Genomic DNA, 20,696 nt, shown 5'->3' with positions numbered 1-20,696 from the left:
ATGGCTCGATATGGAACGCAGGATGAGCCTCCCGAGTGTTTCTCAGTCTTTTTCTCGCTTATTTTTCCCGAATTTTCCCAAAAATATCCGAAATCTGCCGGTTATGTTTGCTATCGCTGCCCGGTGGGTTCTGGGTAGTTTGTTATGCTAATAAAATCCTTCTGCATGGCTCTGTGGGGGTGTCCGCGGCAGTGCCTGAGCGCGCGGCGCAGGCGCGGGACGGGCAGCCGGCGGAGGGCCGGGGTCCTGGGGAGCGGCGGGAGGCGGTGAGTGCGGCCGGGCCGGGCCGGGACCCCGGGCCCCTCCTGAGGCAGCCCCGGGCCCCTCCTGCGACCTCCCCGCGAGCCCCGGGAACCTCCGCCACCTCCCCGTGTCCGTCCCCGGGGAGGGGGGACGAGTCTCCCGCCCGCCGTCGGGTCGGTACCCGCGGGCCGCTCCCTCCGCTTCCCCCCCGGGACCGCCGGGGTTTCTCCCGGTGCGGGGCAGTCCCCACCCGTGTCCCGAGGGCTGTGCCCCCCGCCGTGGCCCCTGAGGCTGGGGTTCCTGGTGTGACTGGCTTTGTGTCGTCCCCAGGCAGGACGGAGGCTGTCCCGTGTCCTGTATCCCGTGTCCGGTATCCCGTGTTCCGTGTCCCGTGTTCCGTTCCCGTGTCCCGGCCGGGCCGCCGGGATGGACCTGGCCTACGTGTGCGAGTGGGAGAAGAAGCCCAAGAGCAACCACTGCCCCTCCATCCCGCTGGTGTGCGCCTGGTCCTGCCGCAACCTCATCGCCTTCACCACGGACCTCCGCAATGAGGAGGAGAAAGGTACCGCGAGCCCCTCGGGAAATCCCTCCCGGTGCTCCCGGGAAGGGCCAGGATCCGCTGGGCCGGAGCTCTGCGCTGCCCCTGGCAGCTCCCGGCTGCTGCTCCTCCTTTTCCTTCCATCCCTCAGCCTCTGGCAGTGTCTCACACACGTTTGTTTCCCCAAAACCAGGGCTGACATCCCTAAATCACACCACGTTGGTGTCTGGCCCCTCGCTGAGTTCCCAGCACAGTTGCTATTCTACCCCAAATCATTTCTATAAAACATTGTCTGTTTTCCCTGCATCAGCTGAGGCTCAGTTGAGGAGCAGTGACAAGGGACAGGGAGTCACTTCTCTGTTCACACAGATCTCACCCACATGGTCCATATCATCGACACCGAGCACCCCTGGGACGTCTACTCTGTGAACTCGGGCCACACTGAAGTCATCACGTGCCTGGAGTGGGATCAGTCAGGTGGGCTGGGCTCCCTCCTTGCTGTCACCGTGTCCCACCCCTGCTCTGCACGTCCCGAAGTGATTCCTTGTGGGGTTTTGGCTGTCCCTCCCCATGTTGTCATGCAGTGTCATTGTCACAGGCTCCAGGCTGCTCTCGGCAGATGCTGATGGCCACATCAAGTGCTGGGCCATGACAGATCACCTGGCCAACAGCTGGGAGAACACGGTGGGCAGCGTGGTGGAGGGGGACCCGGTGGTGGCCCTGTCCTGGCTGCACAACGGCGTCAAGCTGGCTCTGCACGTGGAGAAGGTTTGTCTCAGCTCCCTGAGGGATCTGGGCTGGAGCTCTGGCTCAGGTCTTGGCAAAGAACTCAGGATCCTGCCTGTGATCCGTGCTCTGGGCTCTCCTGTGGCCTTGGGGAGTTTTTCCAGTCAAAGAGAAGTCAGATTCCTGGTTCCTGCCGAGTTCTGAGGGGGGTTGGAGCCTTGTTTCTTTTGGTGTTTCAGATGTGTCTCCCCTAGTCTGGTGCCTCAGTTCTAGGCAGGAGCAGGGAGATAGAGCAGTTCTTTCCTTGCCCATGGTGGTTCAGAGGAAATGCATTTGGGGTGCTGAGGTTTATCTGGGCATTTGGGCACAGACGTGAGCTCCTCGTGTGTGATCCTGCAGACTCTGAAAGCCCAAAGCTGCCAAGCACAAGTTCCCTGCTTGTGTTTTCTTAACTCCTGGGATGTCCCACAAAACTCCTGCCCCTCTCCCACCAGAAGAGCTCCGCGGGCACAAATTTTGGCTGCAAACACTTAGGTTTTGTTGACCTTTGTTACAGTCTGGAGCCTCGAACTTCGGCGAGAAGTTTTCCCGGGTGAAGTTCTCTCCGTCGCTGACGCTGTTTGGCGGGAAGCCCATGGAGGGCTGGATTGCTGTGACCATCAGCGGGCTGGTCACCGTGTCCCTCCTCAAGCCCAACGGGCAGGTGCTGACGGCCACTGAGAGCCTGTGCCGCCTCCGCTGCCGCGTGGCCTTGGCCGACGTCGCCTTCACGGGCGGGGGCAACATCGTGGTGGCCACGTCTGATGGCAGCAGCACGTCCCCCGTGCAGTTCTACAAGGTGTGTGTCAGCGTGGTGAACGAGAAGTGCAAGATCGACACCGAGATCCTGCCGTCCCTCTTCATGCGCTGCACCACCGACCCCGCGCGCAAGGACAAGTACCCGGCCATCACCCACCTGAAATTCCTGGCTCGGGACATGTCAGAGCAGGTGGGCAGCTGCTCTCTGCTCCACCTGGCCTTCTCACAGGGGCTGGAGGTGGCCAGCATGTCCTGCAATACCCTTGGCATTCCTAGTTGCCCTTCTGGTGCAGCTGGAATTAGGGACCTGGCCTCCCTCTGGTTTGATCCTCTGCTTTTTGCTGGTGGATCATGACGTGAGTGGGAGCAGGACCCTGGAAATGGAGGGTGGGAATGACCAGGGCAGTGTCCTCCCTGTTGTGAAGCTTGTGGTGGGGGGGCTCTGTTCCACAGGTGCTGCTTTGTGCCTCCAACCAAAACAACAGCATCGTGGAGTGCTGGTCCCTTAGGAAGGAGGGCCTGCCTGTCAACAACATCTTCCAGCAAATCTCTCCTGTGGGTAAGTGTCTGTTCTGGGGACTCTCAAGAACAGGAGCTTGGTCTGAGGGAAAAAGCAGCACAGTTTCTCACATCCATTATCCCATATATGTGTTTACTCAGAATCTGATGTTTATTTTCAGGTGTTCTCAGTCCATTCTGTCTGTTTGCTGCATAGGCAGCAACTTGCAGTTTCCAGGAAGGGGTTTGGTTGTTGCTTTCGCTTCATAAAAGTAATTTTTTGTGTTTTGCTGCACAGCCGCCCTTCCTGCCACCAGTGGAGCAAAGGCTCCCAAAGGACCAGGACTGAGCAGCAGAGCTGGACTAATCCCCTGCCCTGGCTGCCTGGGCTCCACCTGATCTCAGATAGAACAGAATTAATCAGGGCAGTTTGTTTGGTGCAATACAAAGGATTATTGTATTTAAGGATCTTAGTCACCCTCAGCAGAGCTTCCCATCAAGAGAGATTTAGCAAAACATGTTGTTTGTATAATTCAGGAAAAAAATAGGGAACTATGAGGGAAACGTACCGGAAATATATGGGAAATAGACCAGTGCCTGATCTGTGATCCTGCTTGGGGGAGCCTGGGCAGAAATGGGGGCAGATTTTCTGATCTCTCTGGGACAAAACCCTCACTCATTTGCTTATTTTCCCCAGTGGGAGACAAGCAGCCCATGATCCTGAAGTGGCGGATCCTGTCTGCCACCAACGACCTGGACCGGGTGTCGGCCGTGGCGCTGCCAAAGCTGCCAATCTCCCTGACCAACACCGACCTGAAGGTGGCAAACGACACCAAGTTCTTCCCTGGACTGGGTAAGGAGTTCCTGTTGTCTTCGTCCTAAACACGTGACTTTTGCTTGAAATGGCACCACCTGAGCTGTAGGTGAAGTAAAGCACGTGGAATGCTGAGGGAAGACTTTCAAACAGGATGTGTTCCCAGCCATCCCGCTGTGGGAAGAGGCTGTGCAATGCTGTGAGCCCCCAGCCCTTTGGCTTCTCCATAGGCTTCAGTGGTGGCCACTGCTTTGGCTGAAGGCTCTGCCACGCTGGGAGGAGCTGCTTGCTCAGCCTCTCTTGTCTCCTGTCCCCAGGCCTGGCCTTGGCTTTCCATGATGGCAGTGTCCACATCGTGCACCGGCTGTCCCTGCAGATGATGGCCGTGTTCTACAGCTCCTCCTCGCAGCGCCCCGTGGACGAGCCGGCCCTCAAGCGCCCGCGCACCACAGGGCCCCTGGTGCACTTCAAGGCCATGCAGCTCTCCTGGACGTCACTGGCCCTGGCTGGTGTGGACAGTCATGGGAAGGTTGGTGCTCTCTTATGGTGGGGTTATTTCTCACCCAGGCTCTCTGAGGGGTGATGGGTTGCTCAGGAAACACTGGGAATTCCAGCTGTGAGATCTGTATTGGAAAGGGATGTATCCCATCGGTGTCAGAAACTGTCACTAGGTCAGGATTGAGCTTCATTGACCCCCAAATTGTGTTGTAGCTTTGTGGGACAATTTTAAGCCCGCTCCTGGAGCCAGTTTCCCTTTGGTTCTTCCCTTCTAGCTGAGCATGCTCCGCATCTCCCCCTCCATGGGCCACGTGCTGGACATGAACATGTCCCTGCGGCACTTGCTGTTCCTGTTGGAGTACTGCATGGTGACTGGCTACGACTGGTGGGACATCCTGCTCCACGTCCAGCCCAGCATGGTGCAGAACCTGGTGGAGAAGCTGCACGAGGAGTACATGCGTCAGAACGCGGCCCTGCAGCAGGTGGGTGGGTGGGTGGGAGCTCTGGGCTCACTCCCAGGGTGGGCATGGCGGGGGCTCAGGGACTTGGAGTGGGGACAGCCAGTGCCAGTCCTCAGGACATCGGTGGCTCTGCCTGGCTGTGCTCTCTGAGCGCCCTGCTCGGGCAGGGATGGAGCTGGGAAGAGCTTCCATGTCAGCAGCATTCACTTTCACTGATATCAGCGGGGTCTTAGCTGTTGGAAATTTGGTGAAATCTATTTTTGGCAGATTCTGGGAACAGCAGCACGTGCCCAGCACAGCGCTCACGTGCGTGGCAGTCACTGCTTCTGTCACTCCTGCAGCAGAAAGGGAGAGCAGAGAATAAAGCAGCAGCAGCAGCTCTAATGAGCTTATGCTAATTCCTGCCTTTTCTTGTGCCTTTTGCTGCATTTCCCTGTGGCTCAGGTGCTCTCCACACGCATCGTTGCCATGAAGGCGTCGCTGTGCAAGCTCTCCTCCAGCACCATCGCCCGTGTGTGTGACTACCACGCCAAGCTCTTCCTCATTGCCATCAGCTGCACCCTGAAGTCGCTGCTGCGCCCACACTTCCTCAACACCCCTGACAAGAGCCCCGGGGACCGGCTCACCGAGATCTGCTCCAAGATCACGGATGTAGGTACTGACTGCTCACAGCATCCTGCACTGCGTTCCCAGAGCTGGGGTTGGACTGTTCCCTGTGGTGTCACAGTCTCATAGTAGCTCCTGGGTTTGAGGAGGAGGACAAGGGTGACCTCCACAGGGAGGGTGTGAAGTTTGGATCCATCTTCCTGAGCCAGGCAATGTCTTGGTTCTCTTCCAGACATTGACAAGGTGATGATTAACCTGAAGACGGAAGAGTTTGTCCTGGAGATGACGACGTTGCAGTCCCTGCAGCAGCTCATCCAGTGGGTGGGGGATTTTGTGCTCTACCTGCTGGCCAGCCTTCCCAACCAGGTGAGACCTGGAGTGCTGGGAACACACCGAGAGAACACAAAGACCCATGGGCAGTGCTGGGGAGCTTTGCCAGGGCACACAGGGCCGCATGTCCCGGTCAGCACAGGCACTGGGGAGGAGTAAGGAGCAGCAGAATTAGAGAATGGCCCTTCCCACGCCCATCTGGGTCTGGTGACCAGCACGGTACCTGAGGGATTTGGGAACACTCCTCTTGCAGCTCTGCAGAGGTGTCACCGTCAGGTGACCCTCCACCATCCCCAGCAGCGGGTTCCACAGGCTGAGTGCTGCTGGAAGCAGGAGCTGTCTGGATGCAGTGTGGTGGCTGGGGCTGGTGTCACCCCCACCCAGGCTGGTGTCACCCCCACCCACGCCGCTGTCCCCCCGCAGGGCTCCCCGGTGCGCCCTGGCCACAGCTTCCTGCGCGACGGCGCGTCCCTCGGCATGTTCCGGGAGCTGATGGTGGTCATCCGCATCTGGGGGCTGCTGAAGCCCAGCTGCCTCCCCGTGTACACAGCAACCTCGGACACCCAGGACAGCATGTCCCTGCTCTTCCGGCTCCTGACCAAGCTCTGGCTGTGCTGTGAGTGTGGCCGGTTCCCTGAACAGTAATTCCTGCAGCAGTGGGGTGGGACGTGACTCCGAGGGGGTCTGGCATGTTGAGAAAGGGCAAGTGCTGCTGCCAAGGTTATTGTTTCCCAGGCTGAGTTGGCAGTGGAGGAGGAGGCTGCACGCAGCTCCCTGGAGGTCTGAGAGAGAAATGTAAAGGTCACAGGGTTTTTTTCCTTCATTTCCCACGCAGGTCGTGAGGAAAATCACATCACAGAGCCTGATGATGCCCTGATCGATGAGTGCTGCCTCCTGCCCAGCCAGCTGCTCATTCCCAACATTGACTGGCTGCCCATCAACGATGGCATCATCAGCAAGCTGCAGAACAAGCAGCTGGTCCGGCTGCAGTTTGGGAAGGCTCCTGGGCTCGTTGGCCACACTGTCTCTTCCCAGTTCGATGCCTTTGTCAGGTACAAACCCCTGGAAAGAGTTGGTGCCCTGGTGAGGAGGAGTCTTGGCAGCTCTTAGTTTTGGCTGGTCTCCTTGCTGCTGTGACCCAAGAGCAGTTTGTCCTCTCTGCTCAAATCCTTTTCTCAGCTTCTGATGGGCTGGGAATTTTAAGTACTGAAGAGTGATGGCAAATGGAGGGAAAAACCCCATTAATTAATGTGATTAATTGTGTCATTGTGACAACAAATCTCGTGGCACTGGGTGGGTAGGTGGGCAGAACTTCTGCCATGTTGGCCAGTGAGATACAGCTCCCTGTCCTGGGGGCAGCTCATGGAAAGTGACACTCTAGGAAAGTCCTGTTCTCCCTCCCCAGGGCCCCTGGACAGCCCAAAATTGACCACCTGAGGCGGCTGCACCTGGGCGCGTACCCAACAGAGGAATGCAAGTCCTGTACCAGGTAAGTGACACTTGCAGTGGAGCTTGGGCAGGACTTGGTCTGTCCTGTGTCCTTCAGGAGCTCTCTGAGACTGGCTGGGGCTGTGGTTAAGGTGTCCCCAGTGTGGGCTGCCCATGTCATTGTCAGAGAGTGGCACTGTTGCATCCTGGCCCTTGGGTTAAAAATCAAATCAGATAAAGCTCTTAAAGTAATCTGGCCTGGAGGAGAGCCTACAGCAACTCCTTTATGTGATGCCCAGTTCTGTGGGTCTGGTCATTAAAGCACCTGTGTGGTCATGGCAGGGCTGGAGGAGGAATCACCCCGCTGCCCCTGCTCCCATTTTGGGGTCATCTTTCCACCAGGCTTGCATTTCATGCTGCCCTACTCATCCACCCTCATGGGAGAGCCTGGATTTCAGGATAATGGCTCAGGGAACAAACATCCATCTAAGTCATGTGATTGAATTAGCTTTAATTACTGATTTTAATAGAAAGCCTCTGTAGCAGATCATTTTTCTGAGATGACTGTCAGTTGTTTCATGTATAAACAGCAGCTGGGGCTCTTCCTTGCCAGGCTCCAGCTCCAGCAGAGCCCTCAGCGGGATTGTTGCTTGCTGGTTTCAGCTGGTTTTGGTGCTCACAAGTGTCATCTGCAGATGACAGGAGCTGGTTTTCCCCATGGATACCCAGATCCCTGTGTGATCCATGCAGCTCCCCAGCAGTGCTGGCTGCACCCTCCATGTCCCCCCAGGTGTGGCTGTGTCACCATGCTGAAGTCGCCCAACAAGGTGACAGCAGTGAAGCAGTGGGAGCAGCGCTGGATCAAGAACTGCCTGTGTGGGGGACTGTGGAGGAAGATGCCCCTCAACTACTCCTGAGCCCTTCCTGGGGTGCAGTGGGGGCCAAGAGCTGCACAGGGCTCCCTTCATGGAGGCTTTGGGACAAGGGAATGGCAGCTCCTCTTCCTCATGTTGGAAGAGTTACTGCTGCTCGTCCTTGGTTGAGCTGTGCTGGAAAACAGAGCTGAGGGAGCTCTGCTTTTACCAGGGAAGAGCTGGAAAGGAATGCCAGAGGTTTCCCCATCATTTGAGGCCCGGGAGGGGAGAGCCTGGCTGTGTTTTGTGTCTGTGCCAGCAGAGCAGTGACGTCCTGGCAGCTGCCCTGGCCTGGGCAGAGAGTGGTGATGGGGCAGCTGGAGAGGAACAAAGTCCCAGCTGAGGGGAGCACAGCTGGTACCTCACATCCATCCTCACATCCATCCTGTGCCTCCGGCTGCTTGGGAAGTGCCACATGGGCTGGGCACTCCTGATCCCTCAGCAAACTTGTCCCTGAGGCAGGAGTTGGCTCCTGTGTGCCCATCGGTGTTGGATGGGAGCAGGAATATGAGTGCTGCTGCCTGGAGTGATCCCTGCCTTTGCCTCTTGCTGTTGTACATAAAAATTCTCCTGATTTTGTACAGAACCAAGTGGTTTGTTTCTGTGGTGTGACGTGGCTGCCCAGTGTGGGGCCAGGGCATCTGTCAGGAAAGGAACCACCATCGTTGGAACAAGGGGAAGGGGAAATGGACACTTTCAAGGTTTGCCTTATGGACACTCGAGGAAAAAACATCAGATCCCTGGGGTTGTGCAAGCCTCCAGCTTCAGCAAGGCTGGACACTTGAGCGTGCCAGAGGAGGAGCGCTCCTGGTGCAGCCAAAAATCCTTTCAGACTTTTGGCCTTCCTTGCCCTCAGCTGCTGCTGCCCTGGGCAGGAAATCACAACCTCCTGGAGCCAGCGTGGCTGTGCCTGGGGAGCCCCAGCCCTGGGGTGATCTGGGCCCGCTCCTCTCCCACGGGTCCTTCAGCTCTTAGGGGGATAAGCCTGGAGCCTTCTGCTGCTGCATCCCAGCCAGCAATTCCAGGTCCCCACAGACCGTTTAAGAGGGGGGAGTGAGCCAGGCTTAGTACATTCCTTTCCCTCTGGAACCATGATTTCATTATTCTTGAGAACTGGAGCTGGTGACAGTTCATCCCTCGACTCCAGCGAATGTTTCGCTGCTCAGAGCTGTGAGAGCTGTGCAGACCTCTCCCCCTCTCTGCTCTGCTGGTAATTAGGGACAATCAAATGGCTAATTAGGAAACTGCACCTTATTAAGGCTCTTTTCTCCTGTAAGTAAAACTCAAACCAGGCCCTCTGTGAGCTCCTCATAGAACAGGTTTGGGGTTATTTAATGTTTGGGAACAGGGAACAGCAGCACAGCAGGGGGATGGAGACACATTTGTGTCCCCCTCAGGCCCCTGCTGACCATGGAGCTCCTGGGATGGGACTGGAAGGGTCTGGCAGTGCCCTGGGCTCTGCTGCTGCCCTGCTCCCAGCTCTTGTGCCTCAGCCCTGCTCCCTCCAAAGACAGGGCAGTGGGAGAACAGGGCTCTGGGTTGTGGTGGGAAAATGGCTCTGCCCTGCCCTGCCCCTCAAGAGGGTCCCAGTGAGCATCGTGCTGGGTTCCAGCACGGATCCCACCGTGGGAGCCAGAGCTGCCACTGCCGTATCAGCAACAGGCAGATCCTGCTTTCCCAAATATTCACACAATGACCCTGTGGGAGGTCCCAGATCTCAATCATATTGTGGCCACACTGCAGGATGTGTCCCCTGCTCCCAGCCAAGGCCACACCGTCCCCAAGGGCACAACCTCAGCATGTCCCACCCCATGTCCAGCTCCCCCCTGGGCAGGGGCTCCTGCGCAGACCCCCCCAGCTCCCACCTTCACCCCACTCCTCCAGCCCAGCAGCTCTGCAGGAATCATCATCACTTTATTGCAGCGGTCGCAGGCAGCATTCTGGGCACCTTCAGCAAAGCCTCTTGAGGGCTGTGACCCCCAATTCTCCCCCACGTGGGCCCTGGATTTTGTGAGTGGGGGGCCAGGGACCCCCTTCCTTGGTTCCTCACCAGTCCCCTGGCCCAGCCCTCCTCTTGGCTTGTGGGGACGCCCTGGCAGCAGGGTGAGCAGCAGTGGGAACCCGTGGCATGCAGTGGGGCAGCACTGTGTGTGCTCCGGCCGTGCTGGCAGCAGCAAGCCGTGGCATGGAGCAGGTCCCTGGGGTGCCCTCAGCGAGTGTCCCCCTCCCCAGCGGCGGAGGCCATGACCCCGTCGATCCAGGCTGCGTAGGGGGCGATGCGGGTGTAGATGGCCGGTTTCTTGTAGTTGCCACAGACGCGGGAGCCGGCCGTGACCACCCCCTCGGCCACCCCGCCACAGACCAGGGGTCCACCGGAGTCTCCCTGCAGGACCAGACCTCATCAGTATGGCCAAGGCTTTGCTAGGACACCCCGGCACAGGGGGCACCCACCCTGGGGACGCTGTCCCCTCCTGCTCCGCAGCCCCTCTCCCAGGCTCTGGGCATTGTGCCCTGTTGTCCCCTCCCAGCCCTCCGGGGGGTCGGGCCGTGGACCCGAGGTGGGCGTGTGGTACCTTGCAGGTGTCCTTCCTGCGGGAGTCGGTGCACATCATGTTCTGGGTGATGGTGCCGTCGTGGCGCGTGCGGTGGTTGCAGACGTCGCGGCTGATCACCGGCCGCTCCACCTGGTGCAGCTTGTCCGGCCGGGTGCCGCTGTGGTCCGTGGTGCCCCACCCCGCCACCTCGCACACCGTGTCGGCCGCCACGTCCCTGTCCTCCCGCTGGAAGGGCAGCACCCGCACGTCCGCGTTCAGCTCCGCTTTCTCCTCCAGCTGCCACAAAGCCACAGGGGACCCAGGTCACAGGGACAGCTGTGCCCAGGACCCAGCAGGGCACAGTGAGCCCAGCCCTGACACTGAGACCACCCTGCTCAGTCATGCTCAGGGCTTCGCCTCCTGATTGGAGCCCCAGGATGCAGCCAGCGAGCAGAGCTGGAGCTATGAGGAAGATGGAGGCATTTGGACAAAGGTCTTTGGTGGGGGAAGCAGGGATGGTCCCGTGGCACAGGGAGGGATGGACAGGGGAACCAGGCCCAGCCCGACCGTGAGGACTTCCTCCAGCCAGTCAGTGACCCTGCAGGGTCCCAAGGGACAGTGGGATTTGCAGGAACGGGGCTGTGCCTGGTGGGGAGGAGGGTCCCATCAGCCACCAGCCCACCTGGAGGAGGAGAAGGTCGTCCTTGTTGTTGTGGATGTTGCTGCCAGGGTGGGGGAACTGGGCGCGCACTTGGTACAGGCGTTTGTGGGGCTCCGGTTCCGTCAGCGAGTGGGCACCCAGCAGCACCTGGAAGAGTTTGCCATCCCTGGAAGAGAGTCAGAGTGTGGGTCAAACAGCAGGGGGGTGTCACTGCACCCAGCCATGGAAATGGGGTGCTGTGGGGGGTTGGAGAGCCCAGCAGGGAGCTCAGGGAGGTCCTACAGCCGCTGCCTCGTCCTCTCTGCAGGTGGGAGCTGAGTCCCACGCCCTGAATGGGGGTCGAGGCTCCAGAGTGGGATTTGGCCTTAGTCCAGCAGCCGCCCCAGCTGTGCACTGACCCCCAGCCCCACTCACGTCTCCTCGATGCAGTGGGCAGCGCTCAGCACCCACTGCTGGGCGATGAGGAAGCCCCCACAGACGTGCTGCCCGTCCAGCTGCAGCGAGGCCATGTACGGCTTCAGGTGGGGCCGGGCTTCGGAGCCCCTCAGGATCCGTCCCCGGGGCTGCCCTGCAGGAGAGAGGCCGGTTCAGCTGAGGGGCACGGAAAACTGTCACTCCCGTGGTCCCTTCCCGGGATCCCTGGACCCCTCCTTGTGCGCTGCACCAGCACCTGGCTGCAGGTGGAGGCAGGAACTGGGGAGCTGGGCAGGCACCCCCGTGCCCTGTCAGTGCCCTGGGGTGCGGGGGGTGCACTCACCATCCACTGGGGCGCAGAGGAGCAGCAGCAGAGCGAGGACAAGCACGGGAGCAGGGCTTGGCCCCATGGCTGCAGAGCCCGGCGATGCCTCTGCCCGGCTGGGGGCTGTGCGGGGTTTTGGGGTGCGCGGGGGCCGCGGGGTCTGCGGGGCGGGCGCTGCTCAGCCGGGGCTGGGGCTGGGACTCGCTTTTATGTCCAGTTTGGGGCGGCGGGGGGGGGCAGGAAAGGGGGGAGCGGAGGGAGCGGGGGGGGGTTTCCGCAGCGTGGGCTGAATGTTTTGAAATATTCAGCTTATAAAAGGGGTCAAGGGTTCCCGGCACAAACAGCGCGGGAGGAGGAAACAGCCCGGCCCAGCTGCCGGCCCTGGCACCCGCCGCCGGGGATTTCTGCGCCAGGGTTTAAAATGCCGAAGAAGTTCAGGCTTTTGGCAAAAGAAGGCTCCGGCAAATTCTATCCCCGCCCTCCCAGGAGCAGGGGCCCCCGCCCGGCCTGGGGGGCCAGTCCCTGGTGGGTTCTGGGTGCCAGCTCGGTGGGTGCCCGGGGATACAAACCCGTTCCCTCACCCCTGCCCCGAGGGGGCTCCTGCAGGGCTGGGGGCGGCGGTGATGGCAGGGGCGATGGCAGCGACAGGGGCGGTGTCCGGGACGCCGGTGGCGGTGGTAGCCCCGGTCCCCTCTGCCTTTCTCCCCGGTGCCACTAAGCGGAGCCACCGCCTCGGCTCCCGCCCGGTCCCGGCGCGTCCCCGAGCTCGGAGCCGCCCGGAGCCCCCTCCCGGGCTCGTCCCCGGAGCCTCTCGCCGCGCCTCGACATCTCGCTGCCCTCGCCCCTTGCCGGGATGGCCACCGGCCACCGTGGCTACCCGCAGCTGGGTCCGGCCGCGCTCCCGACAGTGCAGGGTTCCAGGGGACACCCCGCGAGGGGCTGGAGCCCGCCCTCTCCTTGTTTTCCTGCTCCACGAGCTTTTACAGCTCCGGGCTTGCCGCATTCCCTTTGTCCGGCTGCACAGGCGCTCCATCGCCCCGACCTCTGACCCTCCAAGCCCCCAGGCCAATGGACCCGTGGTCAGCGGGTGGCCGGACACATCGGCGAGGAGGGGGCCGGGCGCTGGGGGTCCCCGGAGGCTCAGGTGTCCCTCGGCAGCGGTGGCTTCGCCTCCCCGCTGTCCCCACGTGCTGGTGGCACACGCTGGGCAGCGGTGGGAGCACGCAGTGTGGTGGCGTTGTGGGAGGGGGCTGAGCCCGGCTCAAAGCAGGGATTTTCCGCAGGGAGAGCAGCTTAATTGCAGCTTTCAGGGATTCGGGATTTCGTTGTTAAATACGCCGGGAGATTTCTGCCCACTTAGGGCCAAAAATGGAACAAGGGCACCATGTGGAGCCCGGGCTGCTCAGACCCCGCACAGGACCGTGAGAGGGTGGTTTTGGGGAACAAGTGAGTGTGGGGTGCAGGGAATGGGGTACGGGGTGGGATATGGGGTAGGGCACAGCCGGGATCCTCTGCAGAGCGAGGGCAGGGGCAGGTGGGGCCCGAGGTGCTGCTGCCTCTGTCAGGAGGTGCTGGGAGCCTCCAGAAAGCAAAGGGAGCTGCACCCACCTCCCCAGGCCCAAATTTGGGAGACACAAGGGCTCCTGCTTGAGGAGTCTCTGGCACAAGGCTCCTGCTGAGGGTGGCCCTCGGCACTGTCCCCGGGGCTACTCGTGAGTTTGGAGTGCCCTGAGCCACCCCCCGAAACCCTCGGGTGCCACGGGCAGAGCAGGCTCTCGCCGGCCGACAGAGCCCAGGCGGGGGCTGGCAGAGCTCTGGGACACTGAGTTTGGGGGTCACGCACCCCTGTGGCCATTGCTCGGCCACCCCACAAGCCAAGGCAGGGGAGGGAGCTCTGCCGGGCAGGAGGGGCAGGGGGCACCCCCCCCGCAGCACCGGGGGACAAAGGTTGATCGGGGCGCCGGCGGTGGAGGCAGCCCGGGCTGGGGGCGGCCCCGGGACCCCCCGGGCTCCTCGGTGCCCGGGCATGGTCCGGGGTGCGGAGCGGTGCGGAGAGAGGTCGGTCCCACGGCTGTCCTCGGCCCCGCCCGGCCCTTTGTCTCGCCTCGTTCCCCCCCCGCCCCCGACCTTCCGACGCTCTCCCGAACCCTCCAGACCCCCATCCCTGGACCGACGGGGGCTCGAAGGGGGCTCGGCGGGGGCTCGGCGCCCCGGGAGGGGCCGGGGGCGGCGGGGCGGAGCGGGGGGCGGCGGGCGAGGGAGGAGGAGAAGGAGGAGGAGGAGGCGGCGGGGGCGGAGGAAGCCGCCGCTCCCCGCGCTCCGCCGAGGCAGGAGCATCCCGGATCCCGGGGACATCCCCCCCTCGCCGCCGCTACCGCCGCCCCCCGCCCCGCTGCGCCCCGGGGCCGCCGCTGAGGTGAGTGGGGCGCACGGACCGGCACAAAGGGCCGCTCCTCCTCCCCCGACACCCCCTCCCATCCCTCGGCCCCGACCCCCGCCCGCGGCTGCGGCACGGTCCCTGCGAAGGGGAGGTTCCCCGCTGCGCCCCCGCCCTCCCGGTTATACCCCCGGTTAATCCCCCGTTATTTCCCCCCCCTGCACTGCCCCTCGTCGCTCCATCCCCGTTATCCTCCCCCCCTCATTTCGCATCCCGGGCTCGGTGCAATCTCGTGGGGCTGGGCCGGGAGGGTTCGGGGAACCCCATCCCCGGCCCGGCTCTGCGGGCGGCACACCCCCTCTGCACGCCCTCCGCAGCAGCCTCGCCGCCTGTCGCGGTAGTGACCGCCTGTCGCGACAGACGAGCCTCCGCCCCACCTGTTGTCACAGCCCCTGGCTCGGCTGGGCACCCCCCGGGGAGCTGGGGGCCACCCCTCCGGGGCGCTGGCACCCCCAGTTCCAGCTGTGTCTCTCTGGTGAGCGGGGGCAGTGCTGTGACCTGGGGGTGACCGGGAGTGACATGGGGTGCCCGTACCCCTGCAGGGCAGGGTGGTGGCTCGGGGGTGCCCCTACCCCTGCAGGGTCAGGGACTTGGAGGGGTGACCAGGGGTGACTGTGGTTGCCCATGCCCCTGCCATGAGGTGACACTCGTGCCCCCACAGGGTGGAGGCACAGCCCGGTGGGACCCCTGCACCTGCCCAGGACCATGATCCCCCCCAAGGAGAAGTCCCGTGCCCCCAAGGACAGCATGACACTCCTGCCCTGCTTCTACTTCGTGGAGGTGGGTGTGGGGTGGGTGGGCACAGCGTGGGGGCTGTGCAGGGGGCTCTGTCCCGGGCCCTGGCACAGCTGGTCGGGTTCTGTGCCCCATTCTGGTGGGGCTGTGCCGTGCCATCGCTCTGGGGGTCGTTGTTCCCCACTGTCTCCCCCACAGCTGCCCATCGTGGCCTCCTCCGTTGTGACGCTCTATTTCCTGGAGCTGACGGATCTCTTCAAGCCGGCCAAGGTGGGCTTCCAGTGCCATGACCGGGCACTCTCCATGCCCTACGTGGAGACCAACGAGGAGCTCATCCCTCTGCTGATGCTGCTCAGCCTGGCCTTTGCTGCGCCCGCCGCCTCGGTGTGTCCGGGCTCGGGGGTCGGAACGGAGCTGGGGATTGGGGTCCTGGTGCCTGGCGGTGTCCAGCATCCATCGGGTGGCTCTGCCCCCCCCAGTCCCACCTGAGCCAGCGGTTCCTTCCCAGATCATGGTCGGGGAGGGCATGGTGTACTGCCTGCAGTCCCGGCTGAAGGGCCGCGCCGGTGCCGAGGGCAGCATCAACGCTGGTGGCTGCAACTTCAACTCCTTCCTGCGCCGCACCGTCAGGTTTGTGGGTACGTTGTGCCACAGCCTGGACAGAACCTGAGGGCTGGAGGGGATGTGGGGCCACCCTGGCTGTGATAAAAGGAGCACAGCCCCACCCAGACCCTGGACACTGCACCGGACCCATCCCAGGGGGTGCTCCAGGGCTGGGTAAGTCCTGGTTGACCCACACAGGTGACCCACTGTCCCATTCTTGCCATCTCCAGGTGTCCACGTGTTCGGGCTCTGTGCCACAGCCCTGGTGACAGACGTCATCCAGCTGGCCACAGGCTACCACGCTCCCTTCTTCCTGACCGTCTGCAAGCCCAACTACACACTGCTGGGCACCCCCTGCGACGCCAACCCCTACATCACCCAGGACATCTGCTCAGGCACCGACAAGCACGCCATTCTCTCCGCCAGGTATGTGCCAGGGGAGCCCTGTGCCACGCTGCCAGCCCTCCTGCCCTGTCCCAACCACGTCCCTTCTCCCTGCAGGAAGACCTTCCCATCCCAGCACGCCACACTCTCGGCTTTCGCTGCCGTCTATGTGTCGGTGAGTTCCCAACACTGCCTGGCACATGCTGGCTTGGCACAAGTCCCATGCCATGGGCAGCTGTGTCCCTCTCCTGTTGGCACAGACAAGCTCTGCCCAATATTCCTGTGCCTGTGCTGGGTGTGTGCGCAGGCACCTGCAGTCCCACATACACCCAAGAGCTCTGTGCATGGCCAGGGCCGTGACTAACAGCCTGTTCCTGCCCCAGATGTATTTCAACTCCATCATCTCAGACAGCACCAAGCTCCTCAAGCCCATCCTGGTCTTTGCCTTCGCCATCGCCGCCGGCATCTGTGGCCTGACCCAGATCACCCAGTACCGCAGCCACCCCGCCGACGTCTACGTGGGCTTCCTGATCGGCTCTGGCATTGCCGCGTACCTGGTGGGTGCTGGTCCTGCCCTTGGCCCGGGGAGGGGGCTGGGGGATCCTGCTGGGGCCATTTGACTCCACACTCTCCAGAGCAGCTGTGGCTACCCCATCCTTGGAAGTGTTCAAGGCCAGGCTGGACAGGGCTTGGAGCAACCTGGTCTAGTGGAAGCTGTCCCTGCCTGTGGCAGGGACACTGGACTAGATGACCTTTAAAAGTCCTTTCCAACACAAACCATTCTAGGATTCTGTGGTTCCCCTTCCCGCAGGCTTTCCATGCTGTTGGCAACTTCCGTGCCCCAACGGAGCGGGTCCCGACACAGGCACCGGCCAAGGACGCGCTGCGGGCACTGACACAGCGGGGCCACGACTCTGTCTACCACCAGAACAAGTCGGTGAGCACCGACGAGCTGAACCCGCAGGCGCGGCTGGAGGAGGCGGCACGGCCGGTGCCGCGCGAGAAGAACTCGCTGGGCAGCCTGAAGCGGGCCAGTGTGGACGTGGACCTGCTGGCCCCCCGCAGCCCCATGGGCAAGGAGAACATGGTGACCTTCAGCAACACCCTGCCCCGCGTCAACACCCCCTCCATGGATGACCCCGCGCGGCGCCACATGACCATCCACGTCCCCGTGGACGCCTCCCGCTCTAAGCAGCTCATCACGGAGTGGAAGCAGAAGTCGCTGGAGGGCCGGAGCATGACACTGGCGGAGGAGGCGGCGCAGGGCCGGGCTGTGGGGGAGCCCGGCGAGGAGGTGCCCCCCTCCCTGTACCCCACGGTGCAGGCGCGCTCGGCCGAGCGGGCGGCCATGGGGCCCCGCGTGCTCATCCAGCCCCGGCCGGGCGCCTCGCAGCTGGTGCACATCCCCGAGGAGAGCCAGGCAGGCGCCGGGGCCGCGGCCGGCAGCGGGGCGGCCGTGCGGGCCAAGTGGGTGATGGTGGCAGAGAAGGGGGGAGCGCAGAGGGTGGCCAACCCCCCGCGCCTGATGCAGGTCATCGCCATGTCCAAGCAGCAGAGCCTTGTCTCTGTCACCCCCAAGCACTCGGAGACGTCCTCGTCCTCCACCAGCTCTGACTCCTCGCAGTACCGCTCACCCTCCGAGCGGGACAGCTCCAGCATCATCACCATCGACGCCCACGCCCCTCACCACCCTGTTGTCCACCTCTCTGCTGGCAATGGGCCCTGGGAGTGGAAGTCGGGGCCGAAGGGGCCAGAGGGGCCAGATACCTATGAGCTGGGTGAGGTGGGGAAGGATTTCCACGGCTTCCGCCCAGCCAAGAGCGCCGGTGTCTCCCCTGGCTCCTCTGTCAGTGACATGGAGCAGGACGAGCCACGCTACGGCAGCCTGGCCGCCATCCCGGGGGCAGCAGGGGGTGGTGGGGAGCGGGTGGAGGCCCCCCCCGAGGGGCTGCTGGCCACAGCCAGCCGCGACTCCACGCTGCGGAGGAAGCCGGCCGAGCGGGACGGGGCGGCGGACAGCGAGGTGGACCTGTACTACAAGAAGATGCAGGCAGGCCGCAGGTTTAAGGACTGAGCCCCGGTGCCTTGCCGGGGCCCCACGCCCCTGCCCTGATCTGGGGGGGCTCTGTGATGCCAGGGACCCTCTGCGGGGGATGGCAGGATGGGGCTGGCTTTGCTCTCGAGCAGCACGGCCACGCTGGTCCTGAGCCAGCTGAGACATCTCTGGGACCCCTGGCATGGGACCCTGCTCCTGCTCGGGCAGCTGGTGGGGCTCTGCCCCCCCACAGGCTGTGGGGCTGGGCAGCTCCAAGCACTTTTGACTTTCTTTTTCTCTCTAACACTGGTGCTGACATTTCCGAGGGGTTATTTTATTCTGGCTCTGGAAGTGGATGTCTGTAGGAGGGCGGGGAGGGACAAATGGTGCTGAAGGGCTTTGGGGGGGACTAGATTAAAGGGTTTAACAGGGGGAAGAGGCTGCTGTGGGGCAGCAGGCCATAGCTCATGGGGGGGTTTGTGGGTGCTGGGGGTCCTGTGACACCCCCCCATCCAGCACCCCTGGGCTGTGTGAGGGAGCCTGAGGGTGGACAGACTGAGGGAGGGGGTCTGCCCTGCGCTGTGGCTCTGGGCGTGAGAGGCTGTAAATACTGCAGGGACTGGAGGAGAGGGGGGTATTGGGGCGGGGGTGCAGTGGGGGCTGAGCTCTGCCCCTGGAGGAGCAGCCCTGGGCTGCAGCCGAGGTTTGGGGTGGGGGGAGCAGGGAGGGGATGTCCAGGCTGCGAATGTCGGGCAACAGCTGGAGCTACTGTGGTTTGAAAAGCAAATAAACACGTGGATGTTCCCTGGCTGGGTTATTCTGGCAGGTGGGGGAGGCTGAATCCCACAGCTGGGAGGGGCAGGACCAGGGCTCCGTGGGAGTTCCCAACCCCGGGGAGCAGTGGCAGGGGCGTCGTCCCCCCCCCCCCCCCCAGGATACTGTGCCGATAGCACCAAACTGCCACTGCCAATTGGATTAACAGTGGATATCCCAAAGCCTTTGCCTTGCAAACATATGGATTATCCACATAACCCTGACTCGGGGCTGGAAAAGCCACCCGGGATTAGCAGGAGGATTGTGGTGTGCGGGGTTGTGGGGGGCCCCGGGGGGTGGGAGACGAGGGGTTCCAACTCCAACCAGCTCGAGAGCCCTGGGGCCGCTCCATCCAGCCGTGGTGCGGGTGACCCAGAGAGGTGACCCGGAGCCGCTGGCCAAGGTCACCGGGATTGACGCCACGCTCCGGCGGTCCTTGGTGGGGGTCGGGGCGATGCGGGGGCTCCCAGCCCAGCAGCCCCACGTCGCCCCCGCGCTCACGGCTCATTGCGGTGCCGATGGCGTCACACGCCGCTTCCCGCCGCCTCTGACCCAGCGGTTTCCATGGCAACTGACAGCCCCGCATCGCTCTCGCAGTCTCGGGCAACCCCCCAGCCCCGCACCCGCTCTCGCAGCCCCGACCGGCCTCGGGCAGCCCCCCAGCAGCGGCTGCTGCATCGCCTGGGGACCCGCGGGGTCGGGAGGGAGCGGGACCATCCTCATCCTCATCCTCATCCTCCCCCCACCTCCCCCTCAGGTTGCAGCAGGAGGGGCTGTCAGCCCCCACCTCATCAGCTCCAACCTGGACTCTGCCTCGGCACCACACGTGTCCGGTGTCCCGGCCTTTCCTGCTGGGGACACCCTCTGCCAGGAGTCCCCGGCACGTCCGCCTGTGCCCGGGGTGAGCCCCAGGGGCAGGGCCCGCCTTTGTGACACCACACAAAGAGTTCAGCCCCACTCCCGGCCCCGCCCCGGGGCTCGATTTAGGATTTGGGGTTCCGGCTGGCAGCTAATTCCCTTTCCACACCCCTGGTACTCAGGGCATGCAGAAGGCCGGGCTTTAGGGTGCTCACCCCGCAGGCAGCACCTTGCCCCGGCTCCGGGCAGGGGCTGGAAGAGCCCTTTGGTGCGGAGCCCGCGGCTGCAGCAGCTTCCACCTCCTCCGCGTTTTCCCGTTCCACTGTCGGGCAGTTTTGTCAGAGCCGGCCCGGGGTGCGGGACGCAGAGGCAGCCCCCGGCACGGGCTCTGCTGTTTCTGGGGCACGGCCCGTCCCGGGGCCGGGCTGGGGGTTGGGAGTGGGATGGAAGAGCAGAGCAGGGGCAGGACGCGACCCCCGCCAAGCCCCCGCTGTTCCCATGGGGACCCCATCCACCCACGCCAGCAGCCGATCAGCGTCCGAGGGGCCAGGGAAGGGCACAGGGATGCCCGCGATGGTTGCAAAGCCTGGGCTGGGCCCCAGACAACTCAGGGAAGCAACCCCAGAGTGGTGACCCCGCTCACTCTTGAGGGGCAGCAACGCGTCGCCCTCGGCCCGGCTTTCACAGGCACAGAGGCAGCTGTTACAAATCCCATTAGCCTTTCAAGGAACAACAGTGGTCCCTTTCAGCAGCCCCCGGCTCCGGCAGGAGCCCCTCGGTAACCCTGGAGCCAGAGGGCCGTGCAAACGCCTGTGGAATACGCTGGAGCCTAATGCCAGCTCAGCTCAGCAGAGCCACAACGGCCGCTCCAGGTGGGGATTGTCTCCCCCCAGGACTCGGTGACTTTTGGACAGGAGTTTGAGCAGAGCTGAGCGTACAGAACCAGATCCCTACGGAAGCACCATGCTCCTGAGGGAGGTCATGGAGAGATGGGAATTGCACCTCATCCCACAGGATGGAGAATGCCACATCCAGCCCCACAG

The 20,696-nt window shown here is 62.9% G+C and overlaps 3 protein-coding genes across 6 annotated transcripts; 2 read left to right on the top strand and 1 right to left on the bottom strand.

Moving 5' to 3' along the window:
• The first annotated feature begins 241 nt into the window (after positions 1-241).
• MED16 (mediator complex subunit 16) lies at positions 242-8,440 on the top strand. 3 transcript variants are annotated; one of them, XM_053965658.1, is made up of 15 exons: positions 242-266; positions 574-805; positions 1,151-1,258; positions 1,380-1,549; positions 2,064-2,495; positions 2,759-2,864; positions 3,501-3,656; positions 3,935-4,146; positions 4,391-4,597; positions 5,021-5,231; positions 5,415-5,548; positions 5,936-6,128; positions 6,348-6,564; positions 6,918-7,001; positions 7,731-8,440. In XM_053965658.1, exons 2-15 carry the CDS (start codon positions 670-672, stop codon positions 7,855-7,857), a joined length of 2,493 nt encoding a protein of 830 aa, XP_053821633.1. In that variant the 5' UTR covers positions 242-266; positions 574-669; the 3' UTR covers positions 7,858-8,440. The 3 variants fall into 3 exon arrangements, with proteins under 3 accessions (XP_053821633.1, XP_053821634.1, XP_053821631.1); XM_053965659.1 differs by lacking the exon at positions 242-266 and adding an exon at positions 273-416 and having other exon boundaries at positions 578-805; XM_053965656.1 differs by lacking the exon at positions 242-266 and adding an exon at positions 273-416.
• A 1,307-nt stretch (positions 8,441-9,747) lies between these two features.
• On the bottom strand, positions 9,748-11,982 carry LOC128800479 (complement factor D-like). Its single transcript, XM_053965670.1, has 5 exons — positions 11,807-11,982; positions 11,464-11,617; positions 11,071-11,215; positions 10,428-10,685; positions 9,748-10,237 (listed from the first exon to the last, which is right to left on the bottom strand). The coding sequence occupies exons 1-5, from the start codon at positions 11,871-11,873 to the stop codon at positions 10,064-10,066; spliced, it is 798 nt and encodes a 265-aa protein (XP_053821645.1). The 5' UTR covers positions 11,874-11,982; the 3' UTR covers positions 9,748-10,063.
• Positions 11,983-14,095: 2,113 nt separating this feature from the next.
• Positions 14,096-18,304, top strand: PLPPR3 (phospholipid phosphatase related 3). 2 transcript variants are annotated; one of them, XM_053965660.1, is made up of 8 exons: positions 14,096-14,204; positions 14,887-15,005; positions 15,159-15,344; positions 15,469-15,598; positions 15,794-15,989; positions 16,065-16,122; positions 16,331-16,504; positions 16,759-18,304. In XM_053965660.1, exons 2-8 carry the CDS (start codon positions 14,931-14,933, stop codon positions 18,019-18,021), a joined length of 2,082 nt encoding a protein of 693 aa, XP_053821635.1. In that variant the 5' UTR covers positions 14,096-14,204; positions 14,887-14,930; the 3' UTR covers positions 18,022-18,304. The 2 variants fall into 2 exon arrangements, with proteins under 2 accessions (XP_053821635.1, XP_053821636.1); XM_053965661.1 differs by lacking the exon at positions 14,887-15,005.
• Positions 18,305-20,696: the final 2,392 nt, after the last annotated feature.

The sequence above is a fragment of the Vidua chalybeata genome, chromosome 27 (genome assembly GCF_026979565.1).
Source record: "Vidua chalybeata isolate OUT-0048 chromosome 27, bVidCha1 merged haplotype, whole genome shotgun sequence".
In the NCBI taxonomy this organism is placed as follows: Eukaryota; Metazoa; Chordata; class Aves; order Passeriformes; family Viduidae; genus Vidua; species Vidua chalybeata.
This window is presented reverse-complemented; position numbering and strand designations above follow the sequence as displayed.